Source organism: Ricinus communis, chromosome 5 (genome assembly GCF_019578655.1).
Source record: "Ricinus communis isolate WT05 ecotype wild-type chromosome 5, ASM1957865v1, whole genome shotgun sequence".
In the NCBI taxonomy this organism is placed as follows: domain Eukaryota; kingdom Viridiplantae; phylum Streptophyta; class Magnoliopsida; order Malpighiales; family Euphorbiaceae; genus Ricinus; species Ricinus communis.
Window position 1 is genome coordinate 7,047,263 of NC_063260.1, and position 19,384 is coordinate 7,066,646.

At 30.5% G+C, this 19,384-nt stretch overlaps 4 protein-coding genes across 15 annotated transcripts; 1 reads left to right on the forward strand and 3 right to left on the reverse strand.

Annotated features, from left to right (window-relative positions):
* Positions 1-771: 771 nt before the first annotated feature.
* LOC8265570 (WAT1-related protein At5g47470) lies at positions 772-6,636 on the reverse strand. Its single transcript, XM_048375213.1, has 8 exons — positions 5,902-6,636; positions 5,746-5,811; positions 3,112-3,228; positions 2,790-3,018; positions 2,505-2,666; positions 2,248-2,399; positions 1,669-1,760; positions 772-839 (listed from the first exon to the last, which is right to left on the reverse strand). The coding sequence occupies exons 1-8, from the start codon at positions 6,102-6,104 to the stop codon at positions 787-789; spliced, it is 1,074 nt and encodes a 357-aa protein (XP_048231170.1). The 5' UTR covers positions 6,105-6,636; the 3' UTR covers positions 772-786.
* Positions 6,637-10,376: 3,740 nt separating this feature from the next.
* LOC8287959 (putative pentatricopeptide repeat-containing protein At5g47460) lies at positions 10,377-12,777 on the forward strand. The gene has a single exon (XM_015728574.2). The coding sequence runs from the start codon at positions 10,693-10,695 to the stop codon at positions 12,478-12,480; it is 1,788 nt and encodes a 595-aa protein (XP_015584060.1). The 5' UTR covers positions 10,377-10,692; the 3' UTR covers positions 12,481-12,777.
* Positions 12,778-13,433: 656 nt separating this feature from the next.
* On the reverse strand, positions 13,434-16,205 carry LOC8287960 (protein NONRESPONDING TO OXYLIPINS 2, mitochondrial). Of its 12 annotated transcripts, none has more exons than XM_048374625.1 (5): positions 15,791-16,205; positions 15,527-15,708; positions 14,784-14,844; positions 14,039-14,080; positions 13,434-13,710 (listed from the first exon to the last, which is right to left on the reverse strand). In XM_048374625.1, the coding sequence occupies exons 2-5, from the start codon at positions 15,688-15,690 to the stop codon at positions 13,591-13,593; spliced, it is 387 nt and encodes a 128-aa protein (XP_048230582.1). In that variant the 5' UTR covers positions 15,691-15,708; positions 15,791-16,205; the 3' UTR covers positions 13,434-13,590. The 12 variants fall into 12 exon arrangements, 6 of the variants coding, with proteins under 6 accessions (XP_048230582.1, XP_025015791.2, XP_015584058.2 ...); XR_007216012.1 differs by having other exon boundaries at positions 13,680-13,710; positions 15,590-15,708; positions 15,791-16,195; XM_025160023.2 differs by lacking the exon at positions 14,784-14,844 and having other exon boundaries at positions 15,590-15,708; positions 15,791-16,196.
* A 1,088-nt stretch (positions 16,206-17,293) lies between these two features.
* On the reverse strand, positions 17,294-18,719 carry LOC8287961 (metalloendoproteinase 1-MMP). The gene has a single exon (XM_002534569.4). The coding sequence runs from the start codon at positions 18,487-18,489 to the stop codon at positions 17,419-17,421; it is 1,071 nt and encodes a 356-aa protein (XP_002534615.2). The 5' UTR covers positions 18,490-18,719; the 3' UTR covers positions 17,294-17,418.
* Between the last annotated feature and the right edge of the window lie 665 nt (positions 18,720-19,384).

Genomic DNA, 19,384 nt, shown 5'->3' on the forward strand with positions numbered 1-19,384 from the left:
ATATTTATTTAATTAATTAATATTTATAAAAATTTATTTTTCTTTGATAAAAATTAAAAAAATAAAATTATTAATGTTTATAGGGATAAAAGCAAAATAAAATATAAAATATAAAGAATATATTGTATTTAAATAAAATATTTTATTTTTTATATTTATATATTTTTTAAATATTTTTATATAAATTATATTCTTTAAGATAAAAAATACTGTTAGTACAGTGATGACGTAAGCGTTTTCTAATATAAAGTATTTGTATGTGAGTGAGCATAATATTACGCTGGTAATTTTACGACATGATATCTATCTCGTTAAGCTATATTGTGATCGTTACTTTTGTATTATAATATAAAATGTCAAGATTTAAATTCAACAATCAAATGCGGCATATTTGGGTACCTTTAAATTAACATGGGAAATAGACGAACATGCCTAACACATCCGTCAGATAAACAATTAAAATTTGGGCCACATTATGAGGTCCATGGACTAATATGATGAACTCCATGCATGTTTTACCCCCTAGACAGCCTTCTTACCACTTCAATATGAGTTGGGACATGATTTTAAGTCAGCCTACCAAGTCTAGGCACATTGGATTAGAAGAAAATGAAGAAGATGATGACGGTGGTTGATTAATAGAGAGAGAGCTCCACTTACAATTCTGAACTGGATAAAACATGGGGAAGAAAGAAGACATCTAGCAAATATTTTGGATTCTTACTCCACCATACAATGTCAAATTTGAAATTTTTTTACAAAAAGATGTTATATATCTTTTTACAATCAAATAGCCAAGTCATCCTCTCGAATTCTGACATATTCTCCTTTGTTATACCCTGAATTTAAGAGAAAAAAGAACGAAAGAAAAGAAATGTGGAGATTTCGATTTACTAGTTATTAGACAAAAAAGGTAAAGAAAATATGCTTTGATGCTTATGACAAAATCACATTATTCAGTCTAGAAAACCACATTGATCTCTAATGCTCAATCATCATATGCAAACTTGTCTTTGTCAAAACTGATGGCATAGTTTGTAAAGGTTCCTTAGCTCTAATATCCCCCAATAAATTCATGCTACAAAATATTGAATTCACAAAGTGTACTTGCAGAAATAATTTCATCCCTTCAGCACCCAATTCCTTTTTCTAAGAACTAAAAAAGAAAAGGAAAAGAAAGAAGAAGAAAAATTACTACAAAAACTAATACTTCCATCCATGTACACAAGCTAACAAATCCCGACAAGTTCATTAGATCATTGTTTTGCTTCAGGATTTATCCCAAAACTTGATTCTCAAAGCATACTTAACTTCAACCTTAGCCCTTTTTCCCAAACAAGACCTCTACTTTACGTATGTACAGAGTTAACACTATGCTACAATCAAGCAAACACAGCCTGATCATGCTTTTCCATTAACAACAGTAGAATTATATATACAGCATTCCCAACAGAGCCATATATATATTCATAATAAAACTAGTCGATACTTCTTGTAAACTCGATAACTGAAAAGCATTTTTCCTTTTGTCCACCAGTTCTTTTATTTTTTCTTGCCTTTTTTTCTACCTTCTATGGCTAGAGGAGGCCTAATTATGCAACAAAGTACAATCTATCAGAATATTGACATTTTGTTAACTTAACAGAGGCTTCTTCGGATCGAACTCACTTTCCATGGCAACTGCGTCAAGGTAACCTTCTTTTCCTTTAGCCCATAGCACAAAGTATAGACCAGTAAACATCAAGAGCATACCAGCGAGGCTGCAGCATAAACAGGAACTCCAGCATTTAGACACTAATAAAGAAGGGGTAAGACCTACTATATGCCATAATGAATATATGAGTATTCCGTGGCCCGTGTTTTTTATAATTGGGTATTGAATAATAAATTGATAAGCAACTCAATTATCTAAAACTAATTAATGAATATGTTAATGACTCATCTACTATGCAATGTAAACTATGAGATAAACTCATATGTATAAATGTAGCTTTTGTTTTTTTGGTAACATACATTTAGAGTTAATCTAGAGCGTAGCGAATAGATCTTTACGGATAGCAAAACATTATTTCAAAAGTTTTAAAGTAGATGCATACTCAAAATTCAAATTCGTCACTTTAATTAAGCTATAAGAAACCTTTACTATCTCATATATACACTCTTAGATCTCAACATGGCTTTTTCTATTATATAGCCAGAAGAAGAAAAATATAATTATGATAATCGGTTATATATTTAAGATTTTACCTTCCTATTCTAATTGTCTCGCCTAAGGTAACGATAGAGAGAACAACGGAGATGACTGTTCCAATGGGGCTAAACATGGAGACTAAAACGGGACCTCTTTTCCTCATTGCCCATCCATTGAAGCTTACACATGCTCCCCCAACGGCACCTGCCTGAGCATATCCAAGGAGAATGGGATTTGTATAATCAATCACTGTAATTCACAATATTAATAAGCAATAAATTCATGTATAAGAAGACTAATTAGCACTAATTACCACTAAAGAGTAGCCAATGAGGTTCCCAAGACTTATAAGAGGCCAAGTAATTCCAAAATTGGAATCTTGAAACCATTCAACCATTGCTGTTATAACTACACCAATCAAGGATGTTATAGCACATAGTGACATCGGTGCAGGAAAATCACCCAAAGTCGAAGCCTGTAAGAGTTCAGGCAATTCATTTAGTTACCAATTTATGTTTAATTAGGCCTTGACTAGGATTGAAACTCATAATCTTGAAAATGACACTCGTACGTGTACGAGATAATTCTTTTGAGTTACCTGCAATACAACATTGCTTGATAGAACAAAAACAGCTGCCATGAGATATAAGCAGCCTATCATCTTCTGCTTATCAAAGATTGCATCGACTGGGGGAATTAATGGGTCTGCATTTTTTGCTGGTTTGGCGCTGTGCATTAGGCTCATTGTCAGGGCACCTAATACACACAACAATGTGCCTACAATCTTGATTTTGCTGTACGTGCAGCTTAGACTAACTTTCTCTAACCTGCATTATTAGCGTCCAGATAAGGTATTATTTATTGGCTAATGGACCGAGTATCTACTTAGCATTAGATTAGTTGATTCAGATGTCAAATACCTTACTGTCCAAGCAATAAGGAATATCAATCCAGGAGCAAGGTTTGGCATCGCCGTTGCCAGCGCTGGCGACGTTAGCTTAATCCCCTTTAAGAATAAGGATTGAAACAGCGTTACCCTGTCAAAATTGGGGTACAAAAAAATACAGTGAGAAAATTACATGGTGCACCCTCTCCAATCCCAATAAAAAGAACATTTAAACAGTTTTTTGCTATTCCTTGGAGGCAGATATCTTGAGTTTGAGATCCGCGTTAATTTTCTATAAAATAAAAAATTAAAAACAAGTGCGAAATCTATAATAATTCATCTAAAGATAAAAAAAAAAAATGAGAGTTTAGAATTATGAGCATTTACATTTGAAATTCTAGTGGCTAAAAGAAACTCAACGATAAAAAAACATATTTATTTATATTTAAATATAAAAAATAAAATATTTTATTTAATTTTACCAACTTCTTTATATTTTATTTAATAAGTAATTATTTTATTTTTCTTTCTTTTTCTTTAAGAATAAAAGAAAAATTACTTTAAAGAAATAAAACTAAAAATAGTAAGTATCAAATAATAAAATGTACAAAAATTTAAAATATTTTAATTATAATAAATAATAAAAAAATCTTTATATTGAAATTTTAGTTAATTGAATGACTCTTTATAATAAAAATTTTAATTTATACAAATAGTCTTTTAGAGATACTTTAAGAGCATTTATAATGCATTCTTTATATATGTCAAATTCTTTATTTTAAAGAATTATACCATAAAATAAACTCTAATATACTCTTTATTATTTAAATATAAAGTAAAGAGCGAGAGATAAAACTAAAAAAAATGAAAGATAAATTAAAACTATTAATACTTATGGAAATAAAAGTAAAATAAAAATAAAATATAAAAAAATCTAGTGGACTTAAATAAGATGTTTTACTCTTTATATTTGAATATACTCTTTGTTATAGAAATTATGTTCTTAATTTTAAAAAATATAATTTTTATAATAAAAAACACAATTTTTATTTTTATCCTTTATTTTATTATTATTTCCATAAACATTAATAGTTTTAATTTTTTATTTTTTTTAATTTTGATCAATAGAAAAGTAAGACTTACAAATATCAACTAATTAAATGCATAGAAATTTCTAATACATTTATTAAATATTAACATAAATAAAGACTCAAATTAACTATCTACTTTATATTTTAAAGAACAAACAGTGCATTGTAGTATTATTTTCTGATATGACTTTTTAAAATAAAAAATTTAATATATATAAAGAGTATATTAGCGATATTCTAAAATTTTATTTTACTTTTAATTTTTTTTTTTTTAGATTTTAGCTTATAAAACGATATACTAAAAAAGAAAATTACACATACTCTTTTAACAACTAATCAGTTTATTTCTGAATTTTAGTTTTCATATATATATATATATATATATATATATATATATATATATATATATATATATATATATTTTGATATAAGTCACTATTGAAATATAGAATTTTGAACAAATGCATATTTATGGCCTTAAACTTTGCTCATTTAGCTAGTTTAATATTTCAATTTTCGATCTAATCCAACAAACACTTAAACTAATTTTTTATGATATTTTAATATTTTTTGACATGTGTTTTTATTTAATACGTCTACATATATTGCACAAAGATGTTTAAATATTACCAAAATATAAAATTCAGGTGCATATTAAGTAAAATTAAAAGTTAAGGTGTTTAAGTATCAAAATTCAAATGTCTGTTAGACTAAATTGGAAATTAAAGTGTTAAACTGATTAATTGATATTAATTTAAAGGCATAAATATATATTTAGCCAAAAAATTTTATTTTAAAATTTATATATCTTTTTACATATATGATTCTAGTTTATATATAATTTTTATTATTATTTTATATTAATCTATTTATAATCTACTTAGACAATAATTTTCATTTAAATATAATTTTTATTTAAAAAATAACTTTTAATCCTAAAATAGAATACAATGATATTGTAATATTAATTTTATGTATAATTAATAAATTAATTAAAATAATAACTTTTATATTATTGCATTAATAAAATTATTAATATTAAAAGTTTTGTCCAGAAAAACATTTGAAAATACTATAAATTATAATAAAATATTAAAAGTTTTATTAAATTTTTTATAAATTTATTTGTTTTAATTTATAATCAGACTATAACATCAATCGGTAAAATAATTAATTAGATAACAAATTTGTTCTTATCAGCATAAAGTGAGATCAAATTTTGAAAGTTCATGCGAAGTTCAAACCTAACTGAACTCAAAAATAAGTTTTAAAGAAAAAGAAAATCCCTTTCTAATTTTAGATAAGCGTAGCTTAAGAACATTTTCCTCTCCCTTAATCCTAAAAATATGTTCTAAGAAAATTTCATCAACATCTCCAGAATTTAGAATTAAAAAAGAAAATTCATGCAAAGAAAATAAAATTAAGAAAAATAATGGCCAAGAATAGAATCTGTAATTACCTTGAAAGAAAATGCAAATCAAAATTTTATTGAAAATCTGAGAGAATTTATTTTTCTTGTCAAAAATTCAAGAAATATATATATATATATATACATGGAAACATAAAAGAGACTTTACCCAGCAAAAGAGATCAAGAGGAGTTGAATCATCAACTTGCAAGTGAGTTCTTTGGGCCATTTCCTTCTGCAAATTAAAGAAACATATGCATTTCTCAATATAATCATCAGCAATTCCCATATTTCTTTACGGAGAGAGATGAATATACAGAAATACCTTTCAAAATAAACAGCAGCAGGAGAGGTGATGAGAAAGGTGGCAAAGGTAGTGAAGATAACAATGGTGAAAGGGGTGAAACCAAGAGACATTAAATAACTCAAGAAAACTGAATTCCCTGCATATACAAATTGCACCGCTATTAAGCCTCCTATTATTCCTAAATCTTCAGCCATCTCTGTCTTTATCATATACCCAACCATTCTCAATATATAATTCTAAGTGGACCTCCTTCAACCCAATTGAGAATTGGAGATTGCCAATATCTTTCTTTCTGTTTATCTCCTCAGTTTCCTGCAAACACAACAAGCTCTTCTCTGCCCTCTGGTTATATAAAGGTTATAACAAAACCATCTGTTTCTTTTCCTACCTATGCAACTACCTCATCTGAAATGTGTTTCACTTATATAATCATTAATGATCATAGACCCACATACTCTTAATCCTATGCCAAGGAAAAACAGACAAGACCAAAATTAAAATGACAAAAAACAAAAAAAGAAAAAGGAAACACCAAGCAGCTTGCTGTCTTTCAGTTTTCTGTCTTTCAAATCTTTTCTGGGTTAATTTTGTAAAATGGAAATTTCTCATCAAAACCATTATTGTTTTGTTTTTGTTGCATTTTGTCTGTCTGTTTGTTTTTCTTTTGTGTGCGTTTCTTATTTTTGGTACAGAACTAGCTACCTTTCATAAGGCTTCTCTACCAGTCTTCTTTCCAGTTTCTTCGCAAGAAACAGAGGCCTTCTTTTTAGCTTTATTTATTTATTTCGAAATTCTGGTTTGTTGTATTCTTTTTCTCTACCTAACTTTAACGCCTTTTTCTATCTTATTAGATCTCTTAACACCCTATATTAATGTTTCTCTCTTTTTTAAATTTTTATTTTTCTCATATTTCTATTTCCCCTTGACATTTTAATTTTTGAGATAGTTCAATCTGCATTCTGATGTGTGCTTCAGAGACAACTTATTTATACACAATTTGATATAAAATAAAAAGCAGTAAAATAATTAATACTTTTAAGGCCTAATTACAAATAACCCTTGAATTTTAATTTTTTTATATTTAATTTTTTTGAGATTTTAAAATAAATACTCATATTTTTAAAATACTTATTGATGACAATTTTTAAAATTTATAACAAGTAAGATGATATGGAAAATCGATTATAATTACTAAAAAAATAATTATTATTAACCACCAAAATAATTTATTTTAAACTTAACAATATAGTCATTAAAAGTCTCTTATATATATATATATATATATACATATGCATCATTTCATATTTTATACATTAATGCAATAAATCTTATATGGACATATTAGTTTTTAGTTTAACAAGTAGAATTAATTTATCACGTTATTTTTGTCATTATAAATTTTAAAAATTATTGTTGAATAGTCTTTTTAGAAATAAATTGAAAATGAGATTTTTTATTTAAAAATTCTAGAATAATTAGATAATTTTTTTAAAAAAATATAAAATTTAAGATTTAGACTTACTTTTAACTCAATGACTATTGTGGGCAAAACCAAAGAAAAAACTATTAATTTCTTTTAAAGATTTGTCTGATTAAAAGTTATAACAACGAAATAGTTGATAGTTGATTGTTACTGAATATTTTATAAATTATTAATAATTATTATTACCAATTTATTAAATTTATTAATATAAATACCAATTAAGAGTTTATTTTTAATAATATCTAATATAATATTATAAGTTTAATGAGTTATTTATATATATTAAATAATATAGAATATAAAGTAAAATCTTATATTTATTAATGAAATATTACATATAAGATATAAGATTGTATATCATATGTTAATTTGTAGAAAATAATAAAAGAGGAGTATTTTATTTTATTATATTATATTTACTTATAATTTTTGAACTAATATCTTAAAAATATATAAAAATAATTTTGTATTATTATTTTCATATTCAGAAAAACTTAAATCAACTAGTATTGATTAAGACTAAAAAAACTAAGAATAGGAATTAATTAATAATAAAAAAAGTTAATTTAGTTGGTTCATTTATATAAATAGAATTATTAGTAAGAGGATCCAGGGCTCTAACTACGTGCCTATTGAAGAATGAGCCGCAAATCATTGGTAGGAGTTGGCTAAGAGAGTTCGCCATGTGTTATGGCGCAAGCGAGTTTTCATAAAGTAATTGTTACTGCTTATAAATTCAAACCGGTGATATTATTTATGACTGGAATAAAATTTTAAGTAAATTTATACTGATATTGAAGAATTAGCGAAGAAATTATGATGAAGGATGAAAAGCTATTCGAAGACAGAACTTTGCTTCTCTTTTAAATGTGTTAAGGAATTATGATTAAGGGTAATATTTCAATTTCAATAGAGGCTGCAAGATTGGTTTCAAATCAAAGATTTAAAAATCCTGAATACTAGATGTAATTCCAAAATAGTAGGAACTAAAAAAACACAGAAAATAAATTAAAATGGTAAAAAAATTTACTGGCTAAATAACTGAAAATAAACTAAATTTAGAATTTCAGGTAGTTAATAATTTGAATTTTTAATATTTATTATACTTTAATATTATATTAACTAATAAATAGTTTCTTAATAAAATAATAATACTAATTATATTCTAGATTTTTTTAATATATATTAATTATAAATTAATTTTTTAATTTTAAAAATTAATATTTCAATTATATTTTTAATATAATTTAGTTTTTTAATTATAACAATAAGAGTTTAATTTTAAAAATAGTAATATCAATTATAATATTAAAATTATTTAATAAATATTTAATAATTTTATATTTATTATATTAATAAAAATTAAATTTTTTAAAAATAAAATATATAAAAATATATTTTTATTAAAATATATCTATTAATTTAATTTTATAATTAAGATAATAATAACAATTATAAAATCTGAATTTTTCTTAAAAACAGCAAATGCCATGCATTGCGACACACAAGAGTAAAATTACTTTGGTAGAACAATTGCCACATTCTGCTCAATTTGATTACTTCTTCCAATAACGTGTCCTCGTAGAATGACCACGTTCTGCTCTAGGTTTCCATCTTTCATTGTATCTTCTAATTAGTCTCAATTTTTAATTGGATGAAATATGCTTGTTAAGGACATCTTTATTCGAGGGAGTATTGAAAATTAAAAAGTGATTTAATTTATATAGAAAATGAAATAAAATAGATCTACTTTAATATCATTTTGAAGTTAAATCGGTTCATATTCCAACAACAGCAAAACTCGCAATTCCTGTCTCTGAATCCTCAATGGAAGCACCTCTGGAAGATGCATGTTCCAGGCAAGATCAGGATTTTTGTGTGGAAAGTCCTCCTCAATGCACTTCCGGTAGGATCTTTGCTGGCTCAACGACTAGCTGTGGATGGTACTTGCCAAAGATGTGGTGTTTGGAAAACTCGTATGCACTTATTTTTTCTTTATCCCTTTGCACTGCATGTCTGGAAAGTCTCTTCTTTAGGCATTATTTCATTGGTTATTCATGTCACCTCTACTACGCTGGTTTGGGATCACCTCTGTGCTACTCTTTCGTCCTTTCAAACTTTGACTAATTTTAACTCGTTACACACATATAATATTTAAAATATAATTATGAAATCTATTACGTACATTAATTCTATTAATAAAATATTATAATAAGAGATTATATGAACATATAACTGATATTATCAATAAAATAAAATTGAACATATTTTATCTTTTTCTTGTCTTTGAGTTTTATGAACATTTGTAACTCTTTGAATTCCTTTATATATGTTATACATATAAAATTATAATGAAATTAAATTAATTATTGATTAGTATTAATAATTTAAAATATATTAAATTAAAATCATTATATGTAAAAATTATTTTAGAATTAGATTAGACTTAAATATATTTTAGCTGGTTCAAAAATTTTACCATTATAATATACTTTCCTTAAATTATACCTTTTTCTTATTATAAAAGGGAAGACATTATTTTTATATATTAAATTTATATTTAGTCCGAAGAAAAATAGACCATTTATAATAGGACTAAAACATTTCCAAAAAGAATTTCCATACAATGTAATACTAATAAATTATGATAGCATAAAGAAGAGGATCCTCACTAACTAAGTGACTAAAAATAACAGAAACTGCAACCAGTGGATGATAATTATTAAAACATGTTTCAAGACATCTCAGATGAAACGTTTCATTTTCCAGAGCTATAAAATTCTTCTTGACTGTCAGTTATTGCTTGGCGTTGCCAACCATGATGACAAGTCGCTGTAACTAAAATATTTCTGAAAAGAAAAGGACCCATGAAATTTTGAGAATCAAATTCTAGAAAAGAAAGGAGGTTAAGTTGCTAGCTATTCCTCTTGATTAGGTTGAAAATTGGTTGCGGATTAAGAACTAAATAACAATAAAGGGGAAGATTGCTAACTGGGCTTGATATTGCCTGATTGCTGTCTATTCCTGGAAGCCCCCTGTACTGCCCTAATAGTGAACTGGGCTTCATTACTTGTGCTAATACATGCTTTGAGCCTAGGGGTGCAAACATGGTTGCTCATGCTTTAGCTAAGTAGTCTCTAATAAATACTAGTGATGCTCACACATGGCGGGGGATGTCCCACCAGAATATCAATTCCTTGTAATGGCCGATTTGGCCTCTTCATCTACAGAAGAAATTAGTTTTGGCCCATGTATAAATGGATTTCACAATCAAGTTGTTTAAAATTTTGCAGAGCAGATACTGCACTGGCATATAACACAGAACTATGCAAAGATCCCTCCTGAAGGGACTCCAAAAATTCCTGCAGAAACAAAACCATCCATGTAATCTACTCTTTAGGAAAATTAGTGCCAATATTTGTACACATAACAATCACAATGTCAACCAAATCCCTCAAAACATTGGATCTTGGTACACTCTTGCACAAGGTGGCTCTAGTAAAGAGCTGGCACTGTACACCGCCTCTAAATTGCTCAGTTTTTATGACATTAAACCTGACGCCTATTCTCTGGTTCACTTGGTTCGGACTTCTACGGACCTGGGCCTTCACTCTTATTGCCAACAGCTTCAGTGCTACATTTTAAGATCTGGGTTTGGCGCCAGTGTCTTTGTCTCCACTGCTTTATTAAGGTTTTATAAAATGAAAGAGTCCATAAATGATGCCTATAAGTTGTTTGTTGAAATTCCTCATCCAAATGTAGTTTCTTGGAATACTTTGATTTCTGCGTATGTGCAGACTGGACATTTTAGGAAAGCATTGGGCTTATTTCTTCAACTTAATAGGTCCGATGTTTGTCCAGATGCCTACTCTTTCACAGTGGCTTTATCAGCTTGTGGCCAGTTAAGTATGTTGCAGTTTGGCAGGTCAATTCACTGCAAGATTGTGAAATGTAGCTCGGATTGTGGTGTTGTTGTTGGGAATTGCTTGATTGATATGTATGGGAAATGTGCTTCTGTTAAGGAGGCAACTTGGGTTTTTGATAAATTGATTGATAAGGACATAATTTCTTGGAATTCAGTTATTGCAGCATGTGCTAGAAATGGAAGGCTTGAATTGGCATACAATTTTTTCTGTCAGATGCCTGAGTTGGATACGATTTCATATAATGAAGTGATTAATGGCATTGCTCAGTTTGGCAATATAGAGGATGCTATTGCAATTTTATTGAATATGCCGCATTCAAATTCATCTTCTTGGAATTCAGTCATAACAGCTTATGTTAACAGAAATCAAGCACGAGAAGCATTAGAATTTTTCACTAAAATGCATTCAAGTGATATTAAAAAGGATGAGTATACTTATTCCGTCATTTTGAGTGGTGTTGCTGGTGCTGCGGCTTGGAAATGGGGAATGCTGATCCACTGTTGCGCAATAAAGGGAGGTTGGGACACATCTGTAGTTGTTGGGAGTGCTCTCATTGACATGTACTCCAAATGTGGGCAAGTAAAAAGTGCTGAATCAATGTTTCAATCCTTGCCTGTAAGGAATTTGATAACATGGAACGCGATGATCTCAGGCTATGCTCACAATGGCAATTCGTATGAGATGATCCAGCATTTTGAGGAAATGAAAATGGTTGAAGATTTGAAGCCTGATTCTGTTACCTTTCTTAATGTAATATCTGCATGCTCTAACACTGAGGTGCCATTACAGAAGGCAGTTCATTACTTTGAATCAATGATCAATGATTACATGATTGAACCAACTATTGAGCATTGTTGTTCGATGATTAGGCTTATGGGACAAAGAGGGGAGGTGTGGCAGGCAAAGAGGATGATCTATGAACTAGCCTTTGGATCATGTGGGGTAGTTTGGAGGGCTTTGCTTAGTGCTTGTGGAGCTTGTAGGAATTTGAAGGTCGCAAAAATTGCTGCAGCAAAGGTAATTGAATTGGAGGGTGATGATGATTATGTTTATGTTACGATGTCGAACATATTTGCATCCTATGGCCAATGGGAAGATGTAAGCAAAGTCAGAAAGATCATGAGGCAGAGAGAGGTGAAAAAAGAAGTGGGCCGTAGTTGGATTGAGGTGGAAATGGTTGCTCCATAATCATTTCATGTGGGCAGGTGATGATGAAGCTGTTTAGTAACATACTCTGAAGAACGATATGAGTGATGGACTTGAAACGTCATAGCTACCATGACTAAGTTATACACTCACGCAAACTGTATTATAAAGTTAACATCCTAGAGAGAGGTTCCTCTATGTTTACTCAAACTTCTGCAGATGTAAATCCCCATGTGTAAAACCGATTAGTGCATTCCTGCACTAGTCCGCCAGAAAAAATTACATAATAGATTCGGTATAAAAATAGAAGATCAGTGGATAAAATTATCAAGGCCTCAATTCCTTTCTAGTCGCAGTGATTCATGCATATCCCAATGATATCATATTTTAATACTGGTCTAGCACCCTAGAAAACAAGTGATGGATGATGGGTGATCAGGCACCTAATGTTCTAAACGGAGGTTGGTTCCTTTAGGAATCTGATATCAATTGCATTACCCGAACCTTAGGGTAACCTAGATATCAAGATGACCAAATGCATTGCGATCGAGGAAAACTTTATCCCTGAAAAACTATGCAGGATTGAGGTCTCTCTGACGATTTCAATTAACTGCCGTACCTCGAGGCAGCGATTTTGTGTAATTTATAGTTTATTGAAAATGGTTTAAAAATAAATATGAAATTGGAGGCAGTTCATCATCCTAGGGAAGCATTAGACCCGAGACTCGAGTTAAGTAAATGCAATAGAATTTAACATTCTTTTTGGCTGAGAAGCAACACTCAAATTCTCCCACAACCCTACAATTTTCTTCCAGTTCCCTGAGGGATATCTTTCAAATATTTCATAGCAACAAAAGTATCATACCACGCATCGCACAACCCTACTGGGACTTGCTGTTATTGACTTTCTACCTGCTGCTTAATCTAATCATACCCCGATAGCTGCAGTTGGCAGGGGAAGAAAAGGTGCACAGCTGGAATGCAGGGGAAACAGATGAGAAAGGATACTATATTTTATAGCAAACAGTTTAACCAATTGAGCTTATGAAACAATAGCATCCACAATTGTTACATGTAGGAAGAAATCATTTCCTTAGTTATGAAGAACCAAAATCAGCGGCACTGCTTTAAAGGTTCAGCAGCATTTATAAATCAACAAAAATCTTCACAAAAGGAAAAGCTACTAGGCCTTGCTTCTCCAATCATGTAAAAACATATCCTGTCCCAGTATTTTTCTCCTAACAGGTCACCTTGGAACTGACAGACCAAGCTCTGAAGAAATAACAATGGATATAATGGGATCAGAAAACAGCAAATGCAAACCGTGTACAAGTAGAATAAGACATAGATAATAGCATTCCAGAAAAAATTAACAAAACAACTCCATTATTCTGCCATTTCAACAGTTGCTGTAATCCTAAATATACTGTTATCGATATATGATTCACTGGACAAAAGTTTCCCCAACAATCATAAAACTTGGTTACAAAAGATTGTATGAGCATTCGAAAGGGAACAAGTCATGCTACAAATATCATCTATCATGTTTTTCCACAAGTTCCAACTTTCATCAGACTGTAAAGTTGATGACAGGACCCACCTCCAAAAACAGCACACAAGTTTCACGTACCATCAATTCCATCTGGGAAAAGGAGCAGCCAGGTTATCATACCGTCTGAATTTCTAATAAATATATTAGGTGATCTAAATTTCAAGCCAAAATCATTTTTTCTCCTTTTCTTCTAAGATTATTCATAGCATAGGTGGGCTACATTATTTTCATCTTGCAGAAAAGCTCGCCAGATATTGACAAATTAACAACCTGACAAAATAACCCGCCAAATACAAGTTTTATCTTACAAGTTTCAGCAGCTGAAAAATAAAACTTTAATTGAACTAAATTTCCGACAGGTACCTTTTGCAAAGACAATTATTTTCTGAAAATCATAAGTGGCACAAGGGAAGGGAAGCAATCATGAGACTTTACACACACTTGTAACACAAATTCCCAAACCATAATAAGATACATGCAGAGAAGAGAATCAATTTCACATTGGACACATTTCGGTATCCATAAAAACCACATAGGTTATACTTATGACACAAGACATGAAGTCACATAAACGTGCTGTAGTAGCATGATACATATCATTCCATTTCCCGGAAAGCTAACGAAACCCTCTCATGTTAAGTTTTAAATGACGCCTTTATTTTTTTCAAAACACATTACAAATCAGCAGTGAAATTTATATGTGTACATATATATATAGCATGAAAGAGAACTCTCGATTCTGAGATAACAAAACATTTTCAAGATCTCTAAGAAAGCATTTATAGTTTCATACTTGATAAAGATGCAGTGGGCCATAATTGACAGGTCCCGAGTTTATTTTGAAATTTATGTGCCTGCAGGAACCAAATGTTCTAGTCAGATCCTGTTAAACCCAATTAAAGAACTCTTCTCCCACTTAAGCAGCCCAATTTGTCTTAACCATGGAGAGTGTGAGCTCGCTCATCTATTATAAGTGAGCCAAACACGACCTAATCAAAGATAAACACTTAATAAAGAAGCTCAAATAACCAAGCGCAGAACTAATCAAGTTTTTGAATATTGACCTAAAACTTCTAATTCTCACTATAACATTAGATTCAAATATGGCCTTGTCTGAAATAAGTCACTTGCAATGGAATTCTTGCAAAATCATGTCAAAGTTTGGCGTGATTTCAGTTCTTTCAAAATGCATTTGAAATGCTCGTTCCTTTTTTAAGTTAAAAGATTTGAAATATAATTTCTGACAACTATAACTTTTTCTAGAATGTAATTTCATTTGCATGAACATTGTATAATTTTGAAAATCCCACCCTCTGAGTTTCTAACCATAATCAGCTAAAAGTCCCTGAAATCCTTCTGGTCATAATCAGCTAAAACCTAAACATTTTCTAATAAAACTAAATGAATAAATTCAAACACTTAAATATCAGTAAAATATCGGAGGCAAACCAAAATAAACAGCAGATCAAAGACGTATATTAACACTTAAAGAAGAGGCAAATTAAGTAAATAAACAAAAAAAAATAAGTTACTCACAGTAAAATAAAAAGAGTAATAAATGGCCGAATTAGAGGCCAGGAGAGGTGCAGCAGAGTGTACCCTGAGATAGCGCACGGCAACTCCTCGATGTCGTACTCAAACATGACGTCATCCTCGCAACCGCGACTGCGCTGTGTAACGGCAGTAGCGACTGCACGCATCCCAATTCACACGGAGCTCTTCCATATTTAAATAAACAAATAAATAAATACAATTCAAATGTGCGCGTAATAAGAATACGTAAATGTGTTATGCGTATACCTGGAAGAGAAGGAGAAGCGGCGAGGAAGGGAAGCAGAAGGGAGTGAAGAGGGAGAAGAGGGGGAGGGAGAGGGAGATTTTGGAGCGTTGGATCTGATAGCTGATTTAATGGATGATAGAGATGATTTGGAGATAAATCTACGGCAAGATGAGGCCATTATTATTGTTATTGCGAGTGAACAGAGAAAGGAAGAAAGAGAGAGAGAGAGAGAGAGAAAAAAAGAAAAAAGAAAAAAAAAAGAGATCTGGGAAATTGTTTAATTTAGTATAAAGGGTTTCTTAGGGGTTTAGGGTTTAAGTTTGGGGCAAATTTCGCCATATCGAACTTGAAGGCGAAGAGAAGAAGAATGGTGGGGTTTCGTTGTGTTGGGCCTTTTCACGGGTTTGGATTCAATCGGGATGGATCCAACGTTTTAATAGTTTCTTTTTTCTAGAAAAAAAAAAAAAAAAAAGGGTTTTAATAGTAGTACAACATGTTGATGACCCCGTCAATCCATAAACAATTTATAACTCCCTTATTTATTTTCTTTTTATAAATTAAGGGAGTATAATTAACGGAAAATTAGATAACAGGAATAGGTAATATATCTAAAATTAATAAAAATTATAAAATTTAAATTCTATTTAAAAATTAAAATATTGTTATTATTTGAATTAGACCTGTTTATTTACATATTTATATTACTATTTAGATTTTTTAAAATAGAAAAATATTATTTTCAATTTTTTAAATTATAAAAATATTTATAATCAATAAATTCCAGACAACCCGGATCAATTACTAAGTAGCTAATAAATGTACACGTGTGAATTAAATTCATTCGTTTTCCAAGTTCAAGTACACGTTTCATTTGCTTTCCAACTTGAAGTACATATGTAATATATAGACCCATAGTCATGGTAGCCTTTTATCTCTCATGTCCATGGTCAACTTTTGTCTCACCTCTTTCTAAGCTATTCCTTCACTAGCATTTAGCAAGGAGCCTTTGATGGCTTAATCCACCATCACAAGTTAATTTCCATAACTCTGTATACTAACCTTCTTTGTTACTCTCTTTTTCCTCTGTTACTACTACAAAAGAAAATGAAAGAGAAAAGGGATTGATAAAAACCCTTAACTTCCTATATCCTAATGAACACAGGTTACGTTATTTATTAAATTGCTTGGAATTGTTTTGTGGGTACTACTCAATTCAGTTTAGGCATATATACTTTGGGAAGATGATGCTTATTGGCCCTTTTGGGCAATTTGCAACATCACACAGGGTATTCTTATTTCTGTACTTAAGTCAGGCAAGAAACGAAAAGGACAAAACTTAAACCAAGGGAGAAATATAAAAGAAGAAAGAACGACTTTTTTCCTACTGTTATTTTTCCTTTTCCTTTTACAGGTTACCTCCTTTTCTTGAATCTCTTCTCAACAGCTAAACCTTTTCTTGAACGATGATATATACAAAACAAGAAAAGAACTGATATAGAACATAGTATTTTATGACAAAAATCTTTAATATCAAAGAATATTTCCTCTATCTTCTTCCTTTTCGTATAAAGTGTGAACAATTTGCTATACTATGTATGTATCCGACTGAAAAATCATACATGTAACAAAGTTAAAAACAAAAGTGTCATCATGAAAACAGAAACAGTAACAAAGCACCCACCAACAAAGAAATGCTCCATATCGATATTCTACATTTGATGCCGATCCCTTTGTCAATAGAATTTTCAGACTCCATCAAAGAACTAAACTTGAAATTAGGGTTTGACCCATAAAGAGCTTGAACACCTTCCACATCATCAATCTTTAAGTCCACTTTCTTTGTCCTTGGACTTAAACTTGGATACATCACAGCTTCTTTGACCGAAGAATGAGCCAAACCAAGTATATGTCCGATTTCATGAGTTGCTACTGATTCCAAATCAACGGCTACCCTTGACTTAACCTTGTCAAAATCAACAGCCCATGTCTCAGCTTCATCAAGATGAAACCTTCCGTTCTCTGGAGAAAAAGCATGTGCTAATACTCCTAAAACCCCATCAAACGGCTCTCCATCGCCGTGATCATGGTGATACCACCCGATTTTAATATCGGCCGATTTGTATTCTTCAACTTCCATGAAATTAACCGGAATAACTGATGCCCATCTCGAAAAAGCCCGCCTAAATACAATCTTTATATCGTCTAAACTTATGTAATCAATCATATTTTCAGGCGAAAAAGAATAGGTTAATGCTATTGGCGATCCCTTTGTCCACCTTGGCTTGCCATAGAAATATGCATAATGTTTTGTCACATGTAAAGAATCGGTTGTCTTATCGCTGACACCGCATCTAGGTGACATGATTGTAGAGATGGTATCGGCATCTAATTTACCTGTCACAGGTAAGCCCAAATTGTTTTGATAAGCTAAAATTGCTGACTCGAACTCCAAATCAAATATATCGGTGAAATTAACGTTCCCCGGGAGGTAACCGAAACGGTTCAAGTATTTCTTCAGCTCAGACATGCCAGTGACTTCACTGCCCTGCCCCGCGTCGAGGAAGCGAGTAAAATCATGCCACGTGGCGTTGCTGGTGTTATGGGTACCGGTGGTTATGACAGTCATGGAGTCTGGTATAAGTCTGGCAGGAAATGAAGGGCGGGAACGGAGAAGGAAATAGACGTAGAGGTAACAGAAATAACTGAAAAAACGAAACATAGCTCTGTTTCTTTTTTTCTTTTTTTTTGTTCTTTTGGCCAATTACAGGAGGGGCTGAGAATTTAATTGTAATGGGTTTATATAATGAAATTAGAATTTGAAGGAAAAAAAAAAAAAAACAAAGAAAAAGAAGGGATAGGATGAAGGAAGAAGAAATTTAGAAGAAAGTTAAGAAGATTCTGCCGTGCGTACCTTGCCTTTTCAATAGAGATTCTGACTTTGATAGGTGTTATTATGGTGGGTAAACCACTGCCTTTTGTTGCTAATTATTACTATTTTAATCTAATGTAATTTGTAAAAGTCCGAAACTTAGGTTTTGGAGTTTGAACTTCCTAAGTTAATTATTATCGGAGTTGTTTGATATTAGCTTTGTTTGTTGACCATATTAGATAATAATAATAATGTTTTTTTCTAAATCACTTTCTAGTGAGGAAAGTTTCTGTGCCTAACTTAACTTGTAGTGCCTGATTAACTCCTTAATCCCAATAACAGAATATGGCATGAACCATGTTTGCTAATTTCAATTTAGTCAAGCTTCGAAATCATCACAAAATTCTTTTTTTTTTTTCTCTCTCTTTATTTTACTGCTTTTATCATTCAATTTGCAGTTTTTTGAGCTTTAAATTTAGTTATTGTGAACAACATTTAAATAGGTAATTTTTGAATGTATAAATTATTTCAAATGTAATTTTTGAGATGAACATTCAAAAAATTAAAAATTAAAAATTTAACTCATCATTTGGAATCCAATTGTTGTGATCAACAGTTAAAATATGATATAATAACTTAGATTTAATTCTCATGATGGTCACTCAAATAGTATTTCTTCAATGCACGAGTCGCATGTAAAGATCTGCCATAAAATTCATGCAGAAAGGTATGTTAGTTGAAATGA